At 50.2% G+C, this 22,912-nt stretch overlaps 1 protein-coding gene across 9 annotated transcripts in view; it reads right to left on the bottom strand.

Annotated features, from left to right (window-relative positions):
• Positions 1-22,912, bottom strand: part of TRERF1 (transcriptional regulating factor 1) — a 200,114-nt gene that overhangs the window by 27,782 nt on the left and 149,420 nt on the right. For 6 of the 9 annotated variants that reach the window (XM_032862176.1, XM_032862175.1, XM_032862174.1 and 3 more), the window contains 6 exons: positions 9,729-11,431; positions 8,283-8,329; positions 7,253-7,403; positions 5,912-6,220; positions 2,138-2,528; positions 1,355-1,421 (listed from right to left, as the gene is read on the bottom strand). In XM_032862176.1, coding sequence (XP_032718067.1) covers positions 1,355-1,421; positions 2,138-2,528; positions 5,912-6,220; positions 7,253-7,403; positions 8,283-8,329; positions 9,729-11,171 — 2,408 coding nt within the window. In that variant the 5' untranslated portion in view covers positions 11,172-11,431. The remainder of the gene's footprint in view (positions 1-1,354; positions 1,422-2,137; positions 2,529-5,911; positions 6,221-7,252; positions 7,404-8,282; positions 8,330-9,728; positions 11,432-22,912) is intronic. The other 3 variants (XM_032862181.1, XM_032862182.1, XM_032862180.1) reach the window with 2 other exon arrangements.

The following is a 22,912-nucleotide window of genomic DNA, read 5'->3' as shown; positions in this document are numbered from 1 at the left end:
AAGGAGGAAACCAGTTCCTTCTGCAAGAAGAATGCAGAGGCATTTCCCAGAAGTGTGATCCTAAGATTCCAGGGATGGCCTTTTCACTGGGAGAAGGAACAGCTTTTAAGATTGGGGAGAGATGCTAAAGGGAGCGGGGGGAAAAGTCTGCTAGGAGCATCATAGCTCACTGTAACTCAGACAGGATGGGTGCTAATTGCAAGGCAACAGCTGCCCAGGGTATGGCCGCTGGCACAATTTAACCAGGAAAAATGGAACAAGCATAATGTGCTTATTTTATTTGCTATCCCTTTCAGACTACTTTCACATAAATTATCCCATCTGAATCTCACAAAGACCTGAGATGTAAGCAAGGCAGTGATAATTATTTCCACTTAATAGGCGGGTTAACTAAAGCCTAGAAAGGTTGGGGTGCCTGAGTGGCTCAGTCGGTTAAACGTCTGCCTTTAAGCTCACGTCATGGTCTCAGGGTCCTGCAATGGAACCCCTCATCGGGCTCCCTACTCAGCAGGGAGCCAGCTTCTCCCTCTGCCCCTCCTCCCACTCCTGCTCTCTCTCTCTCTTAAATAAATAAATAAAATCTTAAAAAAAGTAAAGCCTAGAAAGTTTAACTTCATCAATGTCAAATAAAAAACAGTGCTGACTCAATATTGTCACCACTCTACCACCTGGTCTTTTTTGCACTTATCTATGAAAATAGCACCTTCCTTGGGTCTCCTGGGTGGCTCAGTCAGTTGAGCATCCAACTCTGGGTTTGGGCCCAGGTCGTGATCTCAGGATTGTGGGATCAAGCCTGGGGTCAGGCTCCTCACTCACTCAGCAGGGAGTCTGCTTGAAAGTTTTTCTCCCTTTGCCCCTCCCCCACTCATGCTCCCCCTCTTTAAGTAAAATACATAAACCAAAAAAAAAAAAAAAAGAAAAGAAAAGAAAAAGAAAAAGAAAAAGGAAAAAAGGAAATAGCACCTTTCTTCCATTATATCCCCAGCCCCTCCCACACCAAGCCTATTTGGAGGACCAGCCAAGAATTTCAGGGAAGGGACAGGGAAGCAAGGGCATTTGGATGGAGCCTTGTAGAGAGCTCAATGTCACTGGGGATGTGCAAGCATGTGGCCCGAACCATGCAGATGGAGATGGAGACACTAGGTTCTCTGAATATAGGACTTCATGCTTTAGTATACATTTAGTCTTTGGCAAAAGCCTTGAAACACCAGAAACTGAGAAATACCATGATCTTATAATTTCTCTAACTTCTCATTGGGTGGTAATTCTCAAAGTTCCTCATCCCCAGCTGAGGCTTCTGCTACACAAAACAAAACAAACAAACAAAAATACAACCAAAATTGGCTTTCCTTACGGTTCAACATCAATGGTCTGCTCTCCAGGCCCTGGGGTGACTGTCACGTTGCTGCCATCAATGCTGTCTGAAGCACAAAACCCAGAGGTCAGTGGTCAACAGGAAAAGGAACCGAAGAAACTATAGCCAACGAGCAGTGACCTAAACACTCACAATGGGACCGCCCCTCCCACCCAACCCACGCCAGAATTACTCGCAGTAGTCTCCAAGGAACTGGATGGCATGTGGTGCTAAATGGTTTAGGATTACTCATTTCTCGCAAGGGGCAAGGAGGAGCCATCGCCCCGATTCTGGTCCGCTAAGCTCCTCATTCGTTCCTCTGAAACCATTCTTACTCTAGAAAGAGATACTGGCTCCGAGGCTCTCCATGCTTGATCTTTAGACAACGCGTGCATAAGATGCGAAAGCGGGGTCTTGCAAATAATACCTAATCCTATTTGTCTCTCTGCTTAGTACATGTATTGGCGGGGGGGGGGGGGGAGGGGGGTGTCTCCGAGGATGATCCGCGGCACCGGCTTAGGGACCGCGTGCGCACTTAAACGGTTCCAACTTAGGCCAAAGAGACAGTAATTAACCAGAGCTCCGGGGTCTCCCCGGCTAGACTGGGGATCCCGAGGGTGAGTCTCGCCGGTGTAGTCTAAGTGTTTCGGGCACCTCGCCCAGCGCGGTCCCGGTAGAGACAAGCCCCAGCAGAAGTGAGTGCGGTGCAGGAGCCCCGCGTGGAAAGGGAGCCCCCGGGGTGGGGTGGGGCCGGGCGCGTGAGGAGGGCCCACGGGGACTCACTGGAGCGACACAGCAGCACCCGCGGCGTGGGCGTCAGGGGCGTTAGGGGCAGCTGCGGGTGCGCGCCGGGGCCGTGGCCCGCGATGAGGACGTTGCTGAAGAGCCCCGAGCCCTGGCGCACCGGACTCAGCATGGGCGGGGGCGTGTAGGGGGGCAGCTCGTGGGCGGGGTCCAGCAGCAGGTGGTCCCCGAGGACGCGGGGGGAGCGCAGCTGGCTCTGGTACAGGGTGGCGCCCGAGTACGAGGAGGCGGCGGCGGAGTTGGCGGTGTAGGAGGGCGGTGGCGGGATGAAGAGCGGCTCCGGCCGGTGCCGGAACTTTTTCTTGTCTGGCAAGCTCTTGAGGGGCTCCTCGGCTTTGGCCACGGCCGGCTGATGCTTCTTGGGGAGTTCCTAGAACGGGAAGAACGGTCCGGTTCGAATCCTCTGGCGTTCCCCACAGGCCACTTCCACAGGCTGAAGGAAGGGGAGCGTCTGTTCTAACGGGGTATTACCCCCCCGACACCCCCACCCCCGCCCCCGCCACTTGTCTGCTCCCCCCTCCCCCCCCACATCCCCTGCCTTGAAAAACAGCCTCCTCCAGTTCCCACAGGACGAGTTTGGGGGCTTGACGGGGGAGAAACCAGGGATTCAGGAGGAAATCCCTCATGTCTGGAGGCGATGAGGGTGGTAGGAAAGGTGGGTGGGCAAGAAAGAATAAATTCACATTCTCTATTGCTTAGCACCGCATTCCCATCCGGTGAGTGGAATCCAGCCGAGTGGGCCCTTTAATTCCCCACCGCTCCCAGGGGACAGACATCAGGGACAGATAACATATGTTCTGAGAAGGGGACAGAATAATCTATTCAGGGAGGCTGGGCTGCGGCTGAGGAGCAGAAGAGGGGGGCCAGTGACCCGCACTGGGCTCTCCTTTGAGGTAACCCTGGAGCTGAGGGACAGCCATCTTTCAGACCTGTTCCGTGTGCTCCCCTAAAACCGGATCCGGCGAAGCCCCCCCGGCCGCCCGCCCCTCACCACCGCTCCCAGGACGGTAGCTCATTTGCAGCAAGCCCCTCTCCTGGGTGGCTTCCTGTCAGCAGTGTTAGTTTACTTTATGGCAGCGGACCCAAGCACAGTCTGGAAGGAGGATCTGCCACATGGATACATATATACTAATAAGTAAACATGTGCACATAAATAGATAAGCAGGGCATGCCAAAGCCAAACAGAAACAGACTTGGGGCGTGTGCCAGCATCAGCCCAGAGAAACCGGCTGGGTGTAGCTGGGTGTGGCTGGGGAGGCCGAGGTGCGGTTGGGAGAGCCCGTGGGGATACCTGCAGAAAGTTCTGGGCAGTCTGTGGTACCCTCCCAGGCCCTGCAGGCCAGTGCCTGTCACAGCTGCAGTTCCTGGCAATTCCTGTGCCCAGGGTGGCACCCGAGTAGGAGGAGCAGGGGGTGATGGGAAGGGCAGGCCATGGTCATGTGACCAGTTGCCTCCAGGCCATGTGACCTGCTCCAGTCTTCCCTTGGCTCTGGGCTCCTGCTGCTGCCCCTCCTATTTTCTCCCTCAGCTTCCCTGTCTTCTGGGCTGCTGTCCCAACCCCTAGGAGGGAAGTCTAGGGAAGCTGAGGGGTGGGGAAAGGAGAGGGGACACCTCTGTGAGCTGCTAGCTCACCCCCAGGGGGTTCTCCTTAGGCCAGAGTGCCACAACCCGCCTCCTGTCCCCACCAGAGGGCTCCTTACCACCTGAGGCTGAGACAGAAAAAGAGGTCTGAGGAGAATGGGGAGTGGATGTCTCTGCACCCCCAAGCTGGGAAGTAATCCTGAAGCCTTATACCCTGTTCCCGGGTAACTGATGAGGCCATCTGAGCACAGGCTGACCTGGCATGGTTTCAACCCTGTGTGGGCATCCAGACCTCTGATCCCAGGGTCCAGGGTCCCTTTTGGGCTCCCTCTACTTAAGCCTCTGATCCCTTTTACTCCAGTTCTCAACTCCAGGCAAGACTCTGAGACCCTGGGCCAGCGGATTCACCCAGAATGCCAGGCCTGGATGTCACTCGAGAGGAATCATTTATAGGGTTCTACGTCTACCAAGCTATTCAGACTCTGGAGGTGGGACCACTCATGGAGAGGTTTTAAAAGCTCCCCCGGGGCAGGGAGAACCACTGATGAGTCCAAACCCAGGCTTTTTGAGGGGGAGGGTCTCACAGCTGCCTGCGTCCCCAGGGGGCCAGCCGCAGAGTGGGGACTGAGAGCCAGGGCTCCTCCCCAGACATTTTAATTTCTTTAAGTGTCAGGACCTTGCCTCTATTTTCCCAATCTCAGCTACATGCTTCTAGTTCAGCTTATCTCCTTACTACAATGTCTCTCTCACCTTTTCCACAAAGCCAGCTTCATCCCTGCCTTTAAAACCCTGCTTAGAACTGTGCTCATGGTGGTCTTCTGACCAAATTCTTACCAAACTCCCTGTGTCTCCCCAGTCCTTAGTTACTTTAGCTGCCCAAGGGTGCCCCCCTATGGGGGACTACTGTTTCTTCTGTGCTCTGGTTTCCCTCCCAGTCTTAAACTGGGGCGGGGGGTGCTGCCTGGGGCTTAGACCCCTGTGTGACTAGGAACAATACTGTCTCCAGCTTCAAGCTGAGAATTCTCTAGGGGTAGAAACACTGGGTCTCCCACCAAATCAGGGACTTCTCTGGGCAAAGAGGGAGCTTGGCTCTGTCATTTCATCTCTCTGCTTATTACTGGCCCCCAAGTCCTGCTGACTTATGAGAATTGTGTTCACTCCCAGAGGTTCCCCCTCCGCCTCTCCTCTTCTGAGGCCTTGATATTACATAGAGAACAAAGAAGGTTCTTTCTGGACTTTTCTAGTTCTCTTAATTTTCCACCCTACCTCTGTTTTGGCCCAACCCCACCCTCATACCACCTGGAATCCCAGCAGCCACTTAATCTTCAAGGACAAATGTGACCCAGCACACCACTTCGTGGAGAGGGAACAAATCCAATGTAGTCAACTGCATGGGTTACAGACTCCCCAGGGGAGGGAAGGAGGGAAGAGGGAGGAAGACAGAAAAAGAAGGAGAGAGGGAGACAGGAAGGGAGGTGGGGAGAGAGAGGGAGAGAGAGAGGGAGAGAGAGAGAGATCTCTGTCCCAGAGCCAAGCTAAGCTGCTTGGGTGAAGCAGAAGAATTTGAGAAGGAGGAGGAGAACGTAAGAGTGAGTGAGAAACACGAATCTCTTTGCTTTCCTGAGATTGGGGGCTGGGTGTCTCTCAGTGGAATTACTTTGGGAACCGTAGCGAATTAGGTCCTCTAAGGCTAATGATGCAGGTGGGATACCGAAAATACGAAGCATCCGCTGAGGCTGACCACCAGAACAGATGCAGGGCTATCCTACGGAGGCTTGCTGTGCCAGGGGTTCCCTCTGGATTTGAGGAGGTCTGGAGATCCTGCAGGGGGGTCAGGGCCCCGGGCAATAGCTCTTTATTACCTGGGATAGTACTTCCATGTTTTAATAGCTGTGTGATTACCAGCTGAGTTATCATCTTTGTTTTTACCTTGGAATATCTTTAGCTCTCTCAGAATCTAATCCAGACCATTAGGCTGGTAGAGGTGGTCACTGGGTAGCAAGCAGTGTGGACAAGGATGGGATTCCCAAGGCAGCCAGGATGGGGGGCTCAAACCGAGAGGCCAAGCCATGTCTGAGAGCTCAGGTCAGTGACCCCAGAAGAGCTCCCCATCTCCAAGAAAGCAAAGGGATGTTCCCACCCCAGGCGGGCGGGGGCAGAGCAGCAACTCACAGCAGGCGGGTGGGGGGCAGCCCCTTGGGGTGAGTGTGGGGGAGAGAGGGTCATCCTCACGAGCACGGGCATCTCGTCGTCCGACATCGAGCTGGCTGGCTTGTCTCTGGTGGAGGGGGCGGCAACGATGCTGTTGGCGAAGCCCTGAGAGCCTGGCTTGGGTGGGAGAAGCTTGACAGGGACAGACACGGGCATGACCATAGGCGTGAGGCTTTCTGCCTCGGGAGGGAGCTGCGGTGGCGGCGGAGGCGGAGGTGGCAGTGGCGGCTGGGGCTGAGGCTGAGGCGGCAGGGCCTTCTCTCCTTCCTCCTACACAGACAATAAAGGCTTTGATCCTGGGCTGAGAGCAGCCTTCCCAAAGTGGGGATGCACTCTGCTCTTCCTGAAATGTTGCAGGATATCATGCGTGGGTGATAGAGAACCACGGCAGGGTGGTTTCCTTCCTGCAACCCTGAGTCCCTTGGCTTTAGTGAGGCCAGTTGGCAGTGGACAAGGCCATGCACTCTATTTTCTATGTTAAGCGAAGCTCCTCGACCATTATCACTTGTATAATTAAAACATATTAAAATTTTGTTGTTGTCATTGCTTTTAAAGAAAAGGATGTGGACTGGGAATTAGGCACAAACAAAACAGAACACATAAGCTCTTGTGTAGGATCTCTTAATTCTACGGGCCTCAGTTTACTCATCTGTCCAATGGAAGACAAATCTCTTTTATCTGGAATGGTCAGGAGATGGAGTGAGCTGGGATATCCAGGCTTTTGGCAAACAGAGAGTTAATCCCATTGACTTAAATTTAGATCAACAATATCTAAAGAATTTGAGAAATTCTTTGAATTCTAATCTTACTCTAAAACTGCATGGGTAGTTCACCACATGGATATCCTTCCTCCCTGGATAATCCTCAGGGTAATTAAAGACCTTCTTTTGCTAGAATCGAACACTGAGTAGACAGTGCTGGCTGAGAGCCCGATGGTCACGTTAGCTTTCTTTGGCCATCGGCTACTACGCTGGAAGGCCCAAGAGACTGGTCTTAGGTGCTTTAAGCAACAGAAATTAAAAATAATATTGCCTCTATGTGTTTTCTTTGCTGTCTTTTTCAGAAAGTGGAGAGACTCGGATCCCTCAAGAATTTATTCTAGCCCCTCTGTTTTTGACCCTTGTTCACGAAACCAGTGGAAGCTGGGTCTGTTTGACCTGGCTGGCTCCTAGTGGCAAAGCTTTAAGGGAAGGACAGTGCCTTCCTGGGTGCCCACCTGGGGGTCCCATTACTCTCTGATGGCAGCAAAGCAAAGCAAGCAACACATGGCCTGGGAAGGGCTGGGCGCTGGCTCCTGCTAACCTGTTTGAGGCTGGGGGAGGCTCTCATTCCCCCATGGGACCGCATGTGGCCGTTCAGGGCAGGTAGGCTCTTGAATTCCTTCAGGCAGATGGAGCATGTCAATTTGTTCTTGGCATCAAATGGCTCCCCAAACACTCCTTTTGGTTGGCCACTGCTCAAGGGTAGGGCCAAATGAGAGGACACACATGTTGACAAAGAGGAAGGGTGACTTATCACAAGACCTCACACCCCACAGTGAACCCATTTCATTTATTCAGTGCTCCCATGGCCCCACTTGTATTATCCCAATACCCTTCAGAGAACTAAGCCCACTTTACAGGTGGAAAACTGAGGCTCAAGAGTGGGAAAAGGCTTACTCAAAATCATGCGGGAGTTGAATAAAATAGCCTTCATTCTAAGCCATCAAGTGCTAGGTTTTTTCCACCTCTGGCCTGTTATCTTTCTAGAGTCAGCTCAGGTGGCCTCATCCAGAAGCATTCCCTTAGAGACACGTGTCTAAGTCCCCTGGCTTAGCCTCCAGACCACGTCTTAGCATTTTGTCAGGTTTTGGCTAAGAATTTACCATGCCCATGATGGGGGAAAACAAGTCTGTACTATTTATTGATGCATTCTCCAAGCTTAGCTCTATACCTGGCATGCAGTAGGTACCCAGTGAATATTGACTGACTGAACAGGGGAGAGAATGTGGCCTCAGGACTCAATTCCAGTATTGCCACTTACTTGATGTACAACTCCAAGCTCTCTGAGCCTGTTTTCTCATTTGTAAAGTCATTGGAATAAAGCCAAGAATGATTGAGCACTTACTACGTGCTAGGCACATGGTGATCCTACCCACCCCTACTGGGTTGCTTTATTACACAAAATATAGAGTGCCTAGAACACAGTCAATTCTCAAACACAATAGCTGCTATTATTATTATAAACTTCTTCGGAAAACTGACTTTGAATTTGAAAATGAGTCTGGAGAGACAACCCAGGAAAACCGCCTACTCTCCCCAAATGCCAACATGCCTTCTTGCATCCATCCTACCTTGACTCCGGGGACCCTGGCTGGGCTCTGCCATCAGGTAGGTGCATCTAATTTAATCCATGCAGGACATGGGAAGAAAGAAAGAAAGAGAAAAAAAGTGTATTTCTACCGGGAGAAGTCTTTGAGCTAAGGGAACCCCAGGGCCTGCACTTTCTAGAATACTTCCTCAAGCTCACAGCGGCCAGCAGTTCATGTCCAGATGCTGGGTGCACCTGACACTTCTTTTCCTGGCTTCCTCCAGCCCCCCAACCTGGTAACACACCCACTCCAGGAGTTGCCACCAGCCCCCAGCCCCCCAGGACTCAATCCCCTGCCTCAATCCTCCCTTTACTCCCTGTCCACCACCTGTGTGCACAGACAGGCTTCATTTCCAAAAGACATAGAACAGAGAGCCGGACAACACAGCAGCATGCCCAGAGACCTCCTGCTCGTCATGTCAGCACTGGCCACGTCACCTTACTCTTATATTCATAATGGCTCTCCATTACCACTGGGCTTGGGTTTCAAGCAAGACAGAGTCAAGGGAAGCTCATCTCCAGCCTCCATCAGAGCCCTCTCTCTATCTATCCTGGCCTCTTTCTCCCCTGAGCCTGTTGTCACATGACTGTAGCACCTGGAACATGCCAAGGCATCGACAGCGCCCAGCACACAGGAGGCTGTTTTGTGGCAAGTACATTTAGGAAACAATCAAGGATTAACAACCTTGGCCCATAGCCTTGCAGGCGCCATCAGATGGGGCATTTGCGCTCTAGGCCACCACAGCGGGCACCACTCCCCATTATCTCCTAATAAGCCACTTTGCTTACTCCCTTTACCTGCCCAGATCCTGAGGGCAGCTAAGATTCTCATCTCTGAAGCCAGCGGGGATATCCCCTCTGGGAGAGTCCCAGTGCTCATTAGCATATTAACGGCTCTGAGAAGACCCTCAGCATTGCAACCTGATTCACTGTAGGAGTCCCTCAGATGTATTGATCTGGAGAACCCGTCCCCCTCAGCCATTCCTATTAAACATTCTATGGTCTTCCTGGTCTGAGCAATATACTAGGAGAAATGCTGTCCTAATGTGGTCTCCTTCCCAAAGAGGGTACAATTTCATAGGAATTCCCCGAGGATTCAGAACTAAGGGGACCAGACGCCCTCCCTGTGTGGTCCCTGGGCCCAACTCAGGCCTTGACCGCTACATGCATCATTCAGGCCCTTAGACGGTACTGGCCCCCTCTGCAGCAAGCTCAAGCCCAGCGGGCAGAGGGCTGAGTCGAAATTGATTCTGTGTACCCCGTGCCTGGCACAGACAGCGTCTGGCATGTGTGAGTTAACGTTCGCGGTGTGAACAGAGAACAAAAGCCCGGGAGGGGCTGGCGAGAGGGCTGGGTGCTGCCTAGACTCGGCTCTGGCCAGAGCAGCGGCACACCGAGGGACCCGGAGACGCTCCCGCTCTGAGAATACCTGGGGCCACAGGGCACTGGGAGACAGCTGCTGGTGCTGAGGCCCCATGTTGTTGAGGTGGATCCCGCCGGGGGACAACAGTGGCCGGTGGGGGAGGGCCCCGCCGAGCCTGTTCAGGTCCGAGCTTGCCGGGTCTCCCATTCCTGCGTCGGGAGGCCCCAGGTCGCCATGGGAGCTCAGCACGGCCTGGGCCTGCCTGTCGCTCGGGTACGTCTTGGGCTGACTGTCCTCGCGCTGCTGGTGCTGGGGCAGGTGGCTCTGCTGGCAGACGTGGTGGCCGTAGGGCTGCTGGGGCTCCTGGTAGTAGTACTGGGGCACGGAGCCCAGCTGGATCAGCTGGACGGCGTGCGCCTGCTCCGGGCCGTACTGGTGGGCGTCCCTGTGGTAAGAGGGGGGCTGCAGGTGCATCTGTGGCGGCTGTTGCTGCGGCTGTTCTTGCAAGTGCTGCATCACGGGCTGGGGCTGGTAATACTGAGGTATCTGCATCGGACCCTGCCGCTGCTGCAGCTGCAGCTGCTGTTGCTGCTGCTGCTGTGGCTGCGGCTGCTGCGGGCGGCTCTGCTGCTGCTGCTGCTGCATTTCCTGCAGGGATAGAGGCTGCTGCCCAGCCTGCTGCGGCTGCGGCTGTGGCGGGTAATACTGCTGCTGCTGCATCTGCTGCATGTGCTGGGACAGCATTGGGGGGGCCTGCAGCGGCTGTCCTCCCTGCACCGGCATCTGGGCCAGTGGCTGCTGGTAGTCATAGTACAGGTGCCCCTGGCCGGTGTGCGGCCCCACCTGCAGGGCTGGTTTGGACAGGCTGCCGGGGAAAGCAGGGTGAGCCTGCTGGGGCACCTGCTGGTAGCGAGCAGGAAGAGCCGGCGCCGGGGACTCCATGGGCTTCTGGGACAACAACTGGCGGAGGGCACTGTCAGGGGCCCCGTCCATCACTGCCGACTGCGTGTGCAGCACCTGGGCCATATTGTTGACCTGAATTCGCAGGTTTTGGTTGGCAAACACCTGGGTGAAGGAGTCTAGCTTGTGCAGGACACCACTGGTGAGTTTCTGGGTGCGGATCTCGCTGGCCTGGGAGTAGGTATACTGGTAGCCATCGGCGGACTCAGGCTGGGCCGGGGTCCCCCACATCATGTTTGAGTTGGTCAGGTTGCTGCGTAGCTGGACGTGGTTGCCAGGCCCAGTGTGACCTCCCCACCCTCCCTGCCTCGAGGTATCCACTTGGCCCAGGTTTTTGGAACCAACAGGCAAGCCTAGACCATCCCGAGTATCTTGAGGGAAGTGGGGGGAGAGAGGCGACACCTGGGGGGCCTCCAATCCAGCCCCTGTGACTGTATTCCCATAGTTGTGGTTCAGCCCACCATGGATGCCAAGCGGTGGCTGTTGGTAGAAAAGGTTCTCACCACTGTGGGCCACGTGATTGGTCTTGTAGAGTTGCTGATCCCCCATGGCGCCTGCCTTGGCTGGGAACGTCCAGCCACAAAACCATAAAAAAAAGGTCAATGAAACAAAACCCAAAAGGACTGAAACCCTGAGAAGCTGAGAGAAGGTGTCCACACTATTCCACGGCTGACATGGCTGTGAACGTGGCTGCAGCCAGATGTTCCTGTGGGTCTGTACCACTCATGTGCAGGGAGGAGGGCTTGACATCGTCATGGGGGCTGAGGTACGGACCGAACACTACCGTGGGGCAGAGATGTCGTGCACACCTGTAAGACAAGGTACAAAAGCACAGGACCGGATTTACTCGGATGCTCCACACAAACAAGGACATCTACCCCAACCAATCAGAATTTAATACAAAACAGAAGACTTGATTCAAAATAGCCTGTTTCGTACACTGCCCACCCTTTACACTGATTCTGCAGCTATGGGCCCTTGTGGGAGACAGAACTCTCTTACTTTCCAGCCTTTGTTCAATGGCTCATTAGTTCATTGATTTGTTAATTCATTGTTTTTTGCTCACTGATTAATTCCTCCATTCTTTGGAGGCTCGACACTATTCTAGGACCTGCAGGGGATGCGAAGAAGGTTAAGGCATTCATTTATCAACTTTTCTGCTCAACACATACTTACTAGACACCTACTAAGCATAAGGCACCATGCCAGGGAATGATTGCAACATGGGCCAGCTCTTGAGGTGTTTATGGTGGAAGGAACGTTTAAGGAGGAAGGATGCACATAATAAAAAGGTAAAATAACAGATATGGGAACTCAGACTGGAGAGCTTATGACAGATAAGAACAGAACTGGAGAAAGTGTCAAGGAGGAGTACGGCACATATTAGTTTCCCTGTCCAGTCAACAAGGTTCCCTGCTTTCTGAGGTCCCCGCTCAGGGAAACATCTCTGCACAGGGTTGACCTGGCATGAAAAACCATACCAGGACAAGTCTTAGAACCATGAACTAGGCCATCGGGGGAGACAGGTTTAGTCTGGTTTGAGTCAGATACTTTTTTAAGGGGACTTCTAACTGGGGTCTGTAAACCCCCGGGAGTACATGAAGACTTTCCAAGCACTACACACATGCACTCCCAAGTTTTAAGAGAAACTCCTTCTTCCTCTGAATTCCGACAGCCTCAAACTTCCATAGAAGCTATTTTCTAGAACTGAATAGTGATGAAGGTGCAAGTTGACATTTTAAACTTGCACTCTCACAACTGCCCTCCTCCTCTACAAAGGAAAGACAGACCTTTTACTCACCTTGCCTCAAATCTTATTTTTTTTTTAAAGCTAAGCTCTTTAATTCATACATGCTCCGAGAAATCAATAAGAAAACGTCACTATCCCAATAGAAAATATGAAAACAATATGGAAAGATTTTTCAAATAAAAGAGAAAGAATTCCTAAACACATGGAAATTCAGCCAACTTGTTCATAATAATCTAGGTATTAAAAGGTCTCTGAGTTACCAATCAGATTCACCTGACAGATTGAAAATACATCCAATAGTTTGATAACGCACCTTTTTATCAGAGTACTAGGGAAACTGGCACTCACAATGTTGGTAAGAATATAAATTGACATAATCCTGCAGAGCACAATTCGTTAATAGCTATCAAAAGTCAAATATTAACATTAAAATTCAAATGTATTCAACATCCTTCAATCAAGGAATTTCATTTTGGAGGATTTATTCAATAGGTGTGACCTCATCCCAAATCTGAACAGGGCTTATTACCCAGTAAAACCCCCCTGGCCACCATATGAAAGGACATCTAGAAAACAAGCAATTCTTTCTTTTTTTTTTTTTTTTAAGATTTTATTTATTTGACAGAGAGAGAGAGAGATCACAAATAGGCAGACAGGCAGGCAGAGAGAGAGAGAGGGGAGGAAGCAGGCTCCCTGCGGAGCAGAGAGCCCGATGCGGGGCTCAATCCCAGGACCCCGGGATCATGACCTGAGCTGAAAGCAGAGGCTTTAACCCACTGAGCCACCCAGGCGCCCCGAAAACAAGCAATTCTAAATAAATGAGTAGTGTATCTCCTTTGACGCTGGGTGGTTTCCAATTCTTTTTTTTTTCCCCCTTAGGAAAACCTAATAAAAGTAATTAAAGTCTAATTGTTAGTGATAGATCACTATGTGATTTTCGGTATAGAACGCAGAAGCAGATCAAGAATTGAGTGATCCTGTTTTAACAAAACTTCCATCCGTTCACGCGAATGAGGATATACAGTGCTTACATACATATGAATGAAAAACAGAAATGCAATCAGTGTTGGCACCTGTCTCATATCTCCTACCAAGCGTAATATTCTTCCAAGGATTTAAAAACAAACTGAACAAATAACCCAAGGCCAGCAATATTCTATTTCTGGACGTGGTGATAACTGTACGAGTGCGCTCACTCGGCTAATTCAAGCTGTAGGCTCTGGTCATATGTAGGCATGTCTGTTGTAAATCAATAAAAAGATTTGTTTTAAAAAGTCATCCAGCATTTCCATCCCACCAAGAGATGCATCTTCAATGTAATTTTAGGTTTTATGTTTATTAATTATTTATCCAAATTAGCAATACATTTATGTTATTTTGATTAATTGTCTCCTATCAGTAATTGTTATCAATAACTCAAACAAGAAAATGTCAATACTTAGAGCTTTATGATTTCAGGAAATTAAAGAGGTTTTAATTTCATATAAAATTGCTATGGAGAAACATGATAGGGAAACAAACGAGAGAGTTTTAAGCATAAGATGGATAACATATATTCCATTAGGATAAAATTCCACAGGGCAAGTGAACAGAAATAAAATTTCAAGAAGAAAAAGGAATACTGACTATTAGTGAAGAGGATGTTCGTGCATTTTAAAAATGGATGATGGGGGATATTGAATGTCTATGGTGCTTGGATTCCAGTGGATAAATTTAAAACAGTGATGTCATAGTTTTACTTAAAAATATCAATGTTGGTAATATACTGGAACTTGCATCTTCTGCAAATGTATGATAAAAAATGTAAAGGTAAACTTGAAAATATGTGAGTGGGTCATTATATTTACCATATCCTTTTATGGGGGATTTTAAGCCACAAAGTGTGGAGACCATTATAGTAGCCCCCTCCAACTGGGAGCTAGTCTGAGTTGGTCTCTGTCCCTTTTTGCATGATAGAGAGGGACAAATTCAGAGCAAGGGATTTGGTTTGGTTTGGTAGAATGAAGGGTGGATGAAGGGAAGCAGTGGGAGGAAACCATGGTGGCCAAGGAGAACCGGAGCAGATCCTGAATATAACCGTGAATGGCTGCTGAAGGCCTCCCAGCAGTGGCACGAAGATGCTGGGCTGGATGGCCCTGAGCTTCAGAAGCAGGGTGAGACCCGATCCCCTCATTGAAAAGGCAGTCTGTATCACCTGAGAGCTTGTTAGAAATTCAGATTCTCAGGCTTCAGCCCCCATCTACTGAAACATCATCTGCATTTTATCAAGACCCCCAAGTGATTCACGTGCATATTAAAATTTGAGAATTTTAGTAGACTCTTGCTGCATCCAGGTGAGACCTAACGAAGACCTGAACTTGGATGATGGTAAGCAGAACCAAGGGAGAAACAAGAGAAACAGCCCCTGTGGTACCAGTAGGAAGTGAGTCTCCTTCAGGGGCTTATGACCCAGTCTGAAGAGACACCCCTTCTTTCCTCGCACACGCTCTCCTCCTTGACATCCCTATTCACCACTATACCTTGCTGACTCCCGTCATTACTCCCAGCCCAGAGGGTCTGCCTACTCCAGCTGCCTACCCCAAATTCCACTTCCATGTTCAAAGGCAAAGGCAACATCATGTTCCCCAGAATGGATGCTCCTCTAAACTCTTGCCCTCAACTCCTCTCTCTTAACCAGCCCCACAACCTATCCATTTACCTCCTCAAGTTTTCTTAACTGCATCCATTTTCCCTGGTCCACTACTATCACCTTAATCCAAGACACCTCATTTGTCTTCCAGACCATCCCAATAGCCTTCCAACTCATCTCCCTGCTTTTGGTCTTGTCTATGCTCCAGACAGCAGCAGCACAATGAACTTATCAAATATAACTCTGATCCCATCACTGTTCAAAATTCTTTGATGTTATTTTAGTGCTCCCAGGTTAAAAATTAAAATCATGAACAAGGCCAATTCGGCACAGCAGTCTGTCCCAGTCTGGTGATGTATCTCTCTTTCCTTTGTTCTCTACCCCCTTCCCATCCCACCACCCCAAGCCATTCTGGTCTTCTCTCAGTTTCTTGAAGCTGCCACACTGTCACCCACCACAGGACCTTTGCACATGCTGGTGTGTCCCCACACCCCTAATTTGGGAAGTTGTTCCTCTTCCTATACTCTCTTCATCTAGTGACGTCCTGGGCATCCTTCATTCAGATGTCAACTCAGACTGTATTTCTCAAGGAAGCCTATCCTGATCCCAACCACAAGTAAACATCAAGGTCATTTCTTACACATTCCTTTCTTTCAAACCACTCTTCTTAGTCCATAATTGTACTTCCACCAGCACCACTATTTAATTAATGGATTTCTCTTTATTAGAGCTGGGGCCATGTCCATTTTTGCCTCTGATCCTATTCCCAAAGCCTACCACAATGCCCAGCATATCGTAGGCCATCCAGTAAGGATTTGTTGAAGGAGTAATATTTGTTGAATTAATGAACTGATGAATGAAAAAAAAAAAAAAAGAGAACAATGATCAAGTGTCCTGCTGAATTGGTATCAGCAGAAAAAGATGCTCAGTGTAGGGGGAATGAATGTTAAGTTCTTACGGAGAACAGTGAGATTTACCTGGGTGTTGATGGACCAATAGGGTTTATACAGAGATGAGAGGACCAGGAAGGGTATTCTGGCTGAGGAAGTAGTGTGTATAAAAGCATGGAGTCAGGGGCAGGTGTCCAAGTCAGGAACTCACTGATGATCAGACTGAACTTGTAAGGCAGGGATAAACTGTGGGGGCTTTAAAATGACCTCTAGCATTGTTATCCTGTGGGCATTAGGCCTGGTGGAAACACTGCCCTGCCTAGCTTAAACCTCACCATCTAACTTTCCTCAAAAGGCTTTGCACCTCGTTACCTCCCACAGGAAGAATTACTTATCGGAACTCACCAGATTCTGACCATGACCTGATTTCATGTTCCTCCACCGTGCCCCTGTGGGTGGAATGGAAGCTAGATACTTTTACTTCTGTTGAAGTGTCCGCTTTGTGTTCTCAGCTACAGAAACCTATTCTTTATTCTCTAATATTTTCAGAACTGGAAATGTAGTTTATTTACAAGTACGGAACCCTACAAAGTCAGAAGTGGTTCCTGGGTCAGCAGCATAAGCATCACATGGGAGCTTGCTATAAATGTTAACTCTTGGCCCACACCCAAACCCACTGAATCAGCAACTTGGTTGGGGGACAGCAGTCTGTGTTTTAACGAGCTCTCTGTTGGGTCTGATGCCCTCTCCAGTTGAAGACTGCAGTAAAGCTCATCTAATCTCCCCACATGACAGATTTAGACACTGAGGCCCAGAAAATAGTGCCCAGTTCACAGGGGCAGGCATTTAAGAATTATACATTGAATGGAAGAGAGGGGGAAATGACTTAGCTAGGAAGACATAACGAAGTAGTGGGAAAACCAGGTGCTTTTAGTTTATGTTAATTAATTTTTTAAAAGATTTTATTTATTTATTTGACAGAGAGCATGAGCAGAGGGAGCAGCAGGCAGAAGGAGAGAAAAAGACCCCTGTGGCCTTAGGAGCCGGATGCAGGGCTTGATCCCAGGGCCCTGGGATCATGACCTGAGGTGAAAGTGGACACTTAACTAACTTAACTGACTGAGCCACTCACGCGCCCCTATTTTATGTTAAATTTATAGATTTTTAAATTTTTATTTATTTATTTTCCCCAAGAACTTAAATTCTTTGTATTCTGTGCATACATTTATATACATACATATATATTTTAAATAGGAACTATATTTATGTGGTTTAAAATTCAAAAGGCATAATAGTATACAAAAGAGTGAAAATTACCCGCAAATAAATAAGTGCTTAAAAAGAAAGTGAGGGGCACCTGGGTGGTTCAGTTGTTAAGTGTCTGCCTTCGGCTCAGGTCATGATCCCAGAGTCCTAGGATTGAGCCCCGTGTTGGGCTCTCCGCTCAGCAGAGAGCCTGCTTCTCTCTCTCCCACTCCCCCTGCTTGTGTTCCCTGTCCCACTGTGTCTCTTTCTGTCAAATAAATAAATAAAATATTTTTTTTTAAAAAGAATGAAAGTGGGGGCGCCTGGGTGGCTCAGTGGGTTAAGCCTCTGCCTTCGGCTCAGGTCATGGTCTCAGGGTCCTGGGATCAAGCCCCGCATCGGGCTCTCTGCTCAGCAGGGAGCCTGCTTCCCCCTCTCTCTCTGCCTGCCTCTCTGCCTACTTGTAATCTCTCTCTCTCTGTCAAATAAATAAATAAAATCTTAAAAAAAAAAAAAGAAAGTGAAAAGTAAGAGCAAATTTTTTTTTTTTTTTAAAGGTATGCAAGATAAGTCTTCCTTTTGCCTCTATTCCCAGATACCCAGCGGCCCAACCCTCTTGGGATGATCACTCAGATTCTTGTGTATTCTAGAAACATTTGCCTTTTGCACAGATGATAGCATCTTGTTCAGCATCTTGTCAAAGGTATCTTAAATATACATTTACAACCTAGAAACTGTTCTTCTTGGTGGATTAGTCAATCTTCTAGAATTGTCATAATACCATCGCAGGATTCAAGTCTTAATGATTTTTCTAATAAGGTAACTGCTTTCCTCATTATGTAAAACATTTCCTATTGGGTAATTGGCACCAGGAGCTTTTTCACTCGTGAACTAATTAACAGAACTACTACTTTCACATTCCTTGGATCAATTCCTTCCTTAGAGCAAGACTCAGGGATTCCAGAGTAGAATCAACAAATGAAGGCTTACTCAGAACCCGAGGTGCCCTCTCCATTCCCCACAACACACGAGAGCCACACGACCTGCTCCCATGGCCATCTGTCCACTGGCTGTCCTGTCATTCCAAGGCAGGGACAGCAACCTACTCATCTTATGTCCCAAGAAACTCAATCAACGCTCATTGAACCGATACGCTGAGGCAAGCCGATGAGAGGGGGAGTACTTCAGTCCTGACACGGAGCCAGGGATGTAGTCTCTTATTCTCTGTTCCCGGCTGAGTGCCCTACAACCCCAGCTGGGATACTGTAGATAGTAAGGCTCTGCACAGACTTTTCTGCACTGGAGCTTTTCTGTACGGGACCAGCTAGCAAATATTCTCAGGTTTGTGGGCCATACGATCTTGGGACACAACTTCCCAGCTGCAGCGTGAAAGCAGCCATAAAATGATATATGGCTGTGTTCCAATACAACTTTATGGACACGGAAATGTGGATTTTACATATTTTCCCCTTATCAAGACATATTACTGTTCTTCTTCTGATCTTTTCTTCAACCATGAACACATGTAAAAACGCTTCCTTAGCTCACAGGTGTGGGCTGGGTTTGGCCCTGGCCAAAGTTTGCTGACCCCCATTCTGATGCATCAAAGTCCCTACCCGTCTCTCTGCGCCCCCACCCTCCCCGCCTGGAGCACCAGGAGACAGAGCACAATCTGTCAGGAGGATATCTGTCCAAAAGGACTGTCCTTTGAACCAGAAAGAGAGAGAGGGAGGAAGTTGACTTTGGCCAAGGACCCAGCGGGACTTGTTTGCTTACAATTCAGCCAAGGTAACACCCTGCCCCCGCCAGACCACCACCGCTGGTTGGAGGAAGAAAAACCAAAAAGATTTCCCTTTTTCCGACACTGGGTCATCATTCAGAGACTGTATACACAATCCCCCAAATGACTTGGCTTGGGTTTTGGGCAAGCCTTCCCCTCAGGTCTGTCAAAGGAGCTTCATTTGGGTTCTCCTGGGATTCTTCTCACTCCAACTCTCTCCCCAGCTCCCTAAAGGAGGCAGAGGCCAAGGGCAGCTCTCCAAGGCATGGGCCCATGGTTCATGGTCTCCTTTATAGCAATGTTGTTGTTCTAAATGCTTTCTGATTAGTCTTCTAAGTAAAGTCGGTGGGTATTTTATGATTCTGCAACCCAATGACCGCGGACGAGTTTGGCCAATGCTGGCTATTAGCACCGTTCCCCCTCACAGAGTGACTGTTCTGCTCTTTTCCTTCATAGCCTCCTGCTCCCTGCCCTGGGTCTCTGATGACTCCCCACAGTGGGAGGATTTCCAAGACTTCCCTTGGGCTTCAGGAGACACTTATTGCCCCCTCTTTCAGACTCACCCTGTGGCATCAACTATCATTCTAAGCCCAGGAACCAGGAAGAAGCCTGACACATAGCCCGGGAACTTGCAAAATGGAGTTTGGATTGTGCTTCTGACAGACATTCACCATCAGTAAACGGCGATGGGAGATATTTCATTTTCTGGTGGGCAGAGCTATTTCACTTTCTGGCCCACACTGTCATTGCTCATTCCTTTGGGCTAGCAGTAGTCCTCGACCAGGGAATCAACACCGTCTTCCCCTGGTGACTGCCACATGCCATTTCTTCTCTCCCTCCCCCCTCCTGGCCTGAAGGTTGTGGATGCTAAGGATATAGGGAGATAAGGGATCACAGGAATCTAGGATGGCTTCCTGGAGGAGACAGCCATGGTCTGAGTGTGCCTTGTTGATATATTTCTGAATATAGTTTTGGAAACCACCTTCCTCCACAAATAGCTAGACCTAGGTAGGGACGTTAGGAGTATGGGCTTTGACTCTGGGAATACGGTGCAATTAAAGGGGCACTGAAGGAGCAAACAGGAGACTCGGCTTTGCCTCTATTGACTGTGTGACCCCGGGCAAGTCATTTACCCTGTCTGGACCTCAGTCACATTTGTATGTATCCAGATAATTAAAGCCAAGTTTTTCTAGAGGGAGCCTGAATGAAATCCATAAAATCCCTACCTCATCTTTTATCAACTTGTAGAGGCTGAAATTAATGGTGCAGCATCTAATTAGTATTCCATGTGCAGAGTGGACAACTGTTCAGGGGTGAATGCACACAGCTTAGTGACTGCTACGGGGTGTCTATCTCCCCTAGGACAGAGAAGTTAGGGAGGAAGCGGCAACTGATGTGAATGAATGTGGCCCAGCCCTTCCTGACTCCCCAGGACTCCATGATGTAACTGCTCCAGGAGACCCGAGTGGGACCTGTTCAGATTCACCTGGTGGGATCCATGTTTGTCACAGAGCAAGTCAGTTACATCCTGGAGAGAAGGCGACATGGGGGACAGCGTAGGAAATTTATACCCCAAACTTAGGGCTCCTTAGATCTCAAGGGAGAGATGCTTCAGATTCTGGGGCAGGAATACCAGGGATGAGGTCCACACGGGCTCCAGGAAGGCTCCTCCCAACCACAGAGGACCCCTCCTGGTGGTAGGGCGGTTGACAGGCAATGCGGCCAAGAGGTCCGCAGAGAGAAGGCAGGCCAGGGGGATCACCCGAACAAGCCACACAGGAGGTCCCGAACAGTGGCTACTCCATAAGAACATGTTTCCCCTAAGGAGGAGTTCTAGGAGAATTTCAGAATCCATCAGCAACCATAATGAAGACCGTACCTGTGCCAAGAAACCTGACCAAGTCATAGCTGCTGCCCTCAAGGGGCTTACAGCTGATGAAGGCCATCCGAGCCCGGCCCATCCTTTATATTCTTTCATACCACCTAGCCCCAAGGATCTATGGTGCCAGGACTCTGATAGAGGGAATAAAAACCTGAAAACCTGCATCTTTAACCTCATAGTCTGGGGTAACGAGGCTGGGGTGGGGCTTCCAAAAGACTCCAAGGAATTTCACAAGGAGGTGGAAGAGGAGGGCCTGGGGGTTGTTGCAAGGTGACCCTAGCTAGGGCCCAGGAGGCACAGTGGGCAGACCCTTGCTGTTGGGATGGGGTGGGTATCTCTGTGGGGTGTCCAGCTGGAAGAGGGGCTGGGCCTGGAGCCACAGGGAGGATCCACCACTCTTGTCCCTGAGGACCTAGGACGCGGGCTTTGTGAATCAACACGTGGGACTGCAGTCAAAGAAAGGATCCCCATCCCTGAAGCTGTCCAGGGCAGGGCAGGGCAAGGCAGGGCTGGGAGAATGGAAGATTCCCTCCAGCTGCTCTGATGACGCCTAGGAAGTGTGGGGGATGAAGAGGGACTGAAGGGGTGCTGGCTGGTGGGTCGATCTGACGCCTGTACTCTGCCTCTAGCCTCAGAGTGAATTATAAATCTAAGAAAACCCAAGTCGAGCATCTGAGGACTCTATTCCTCCTACCTATGACTCAAGCCCCACATCCAGCACCCTGGGCTCAGCCACCAAGAGGGCCTCCAGCAGGCCAGTGGTACAGACCAGCTTCCTCGGCAGGGGCAGATGAGGGATGAGGAGGGCAGCAGCCTGCTCTGCCTCCTGGGATAGACCAGCCCGTAGACTCTCCTGCCTTAGGACTCTAAGTAGGCCGCCCAGTCAGGGCTTCTGTTCCCAAATGGAGCAGCTGGCTTGGCTTTGGTCTATGGCCTTTAAGGTCTGATGTCGATATAGAAGACAAATGCCACCGGACACCCAAAGTCTCAAAGATGGGGGTCAGTGTCTTGGAGAAAACACCGCCCTTCTTTCTGGAAAACAGCTTCCAGCTCACTGGGTGACAAAGTCAGTGATGCTCCCTTGTGTGTAAAATAATTGTGCCTTGCGTTCCTGGTGCTGGCGGTGTCTGAGGTTCTCTCTTGGCTCTCCTGCCCGCATTTCAGACAGGGGGCTCCCCGGGTTATGATGTCAGTGCTACGTCTGGCCATTCTGTAAATAGCAGCGGCAACACGGCCCCATCCTGCGGCAATGCCACGGCTCCCGGGCTCTTCACTTGTATGACTAGGGGGCCAAGACAAGCAGAAAAGCATGCCCATAGCCCTTTCTGGCTCAGAGGTCTGAGACTTTGGAGGAAATTCTGGGAGTCAGGAAACAAGCTAGAGGGACCTCTGTGTCTGGGGCAGGAAGCCTTCCCAGAGGCACTTCCTGAGGGGCTCCCTCCTCCAGACCCCTGTAGATTAGACTCTAGCCCATCATCACAGCTCACGCCCGAACCTTGCCAGCCCTGAGGGCCGCTGGAGGCCGCTGGTCAGCTCTGGGACCAGCCTCAGCCTCAGGCCTGGCTCTGTGCCAACTAGGTGTTTGCTCCATGAAGCAGAGGGCCTCATAGCCCACCTCAAGCCTCCTGTCACCCTGTAGCCCCCTGACCAAGGTTTGACTCCGTGGCTTGGCTGCCCAAGATGTCTCCTTTGTCCTCCTGTGTGCACAGGCCTCCACCAGATGAGAGGGGCTCCTGGTTCCCGGGTTCTTGAGAAGTTCTCTGGGGAGCAAACATGGAGCAGACCCCAGAGGTGAATGTCCTGCAAGAGGCAAAGCTGATGGAGTTGTGGAGACCAATTCTGTCAGGAGGGCCTCGTGCCGAATCACAGTGTGCCGAGGTGAGGAACAGCGGCAGGCTTTGATCCACAGATGCTTCTAAGAGTTCAAATACTATAAAGTTGGAAGCAACTACTCCCAACAAACCCCTCAACTGAGATTCCCACTGTTGAGTTCTGTATGCGGATGATGGGAGGGACACAAAGCTTGGTTTCCATCTGCCCGAAAGGCTACTGACAGGCCTCAGGGAATCAAGAGGGTATCTTGCCCTTTTCTGGGTGTGCTCCCTCCTGGTGAT

The sequence above is a fragment of the Lontra canadensis genome, unplaced genomic scaffold (assembly GCF_010015895.1).
Source record: "Lontra canadensis isolate GAN:19392208 unplaced genomic scaffold, GSC_riverotter_1.0 scaffold23, whole genome shotgun sequence".
In the NCBI taxonomy this organism is placed as follows: domain Eukaryota; kingdom Metazoa; phylum Chordata; class Mammalia; order Carnivora; family Mustelidae; genus Lontra; species Lontra canadensis.
Note: the sequence above shows the minus strand (reverse complement) of the source record. Positions and strands in the feature narration are given on the sequence as shown.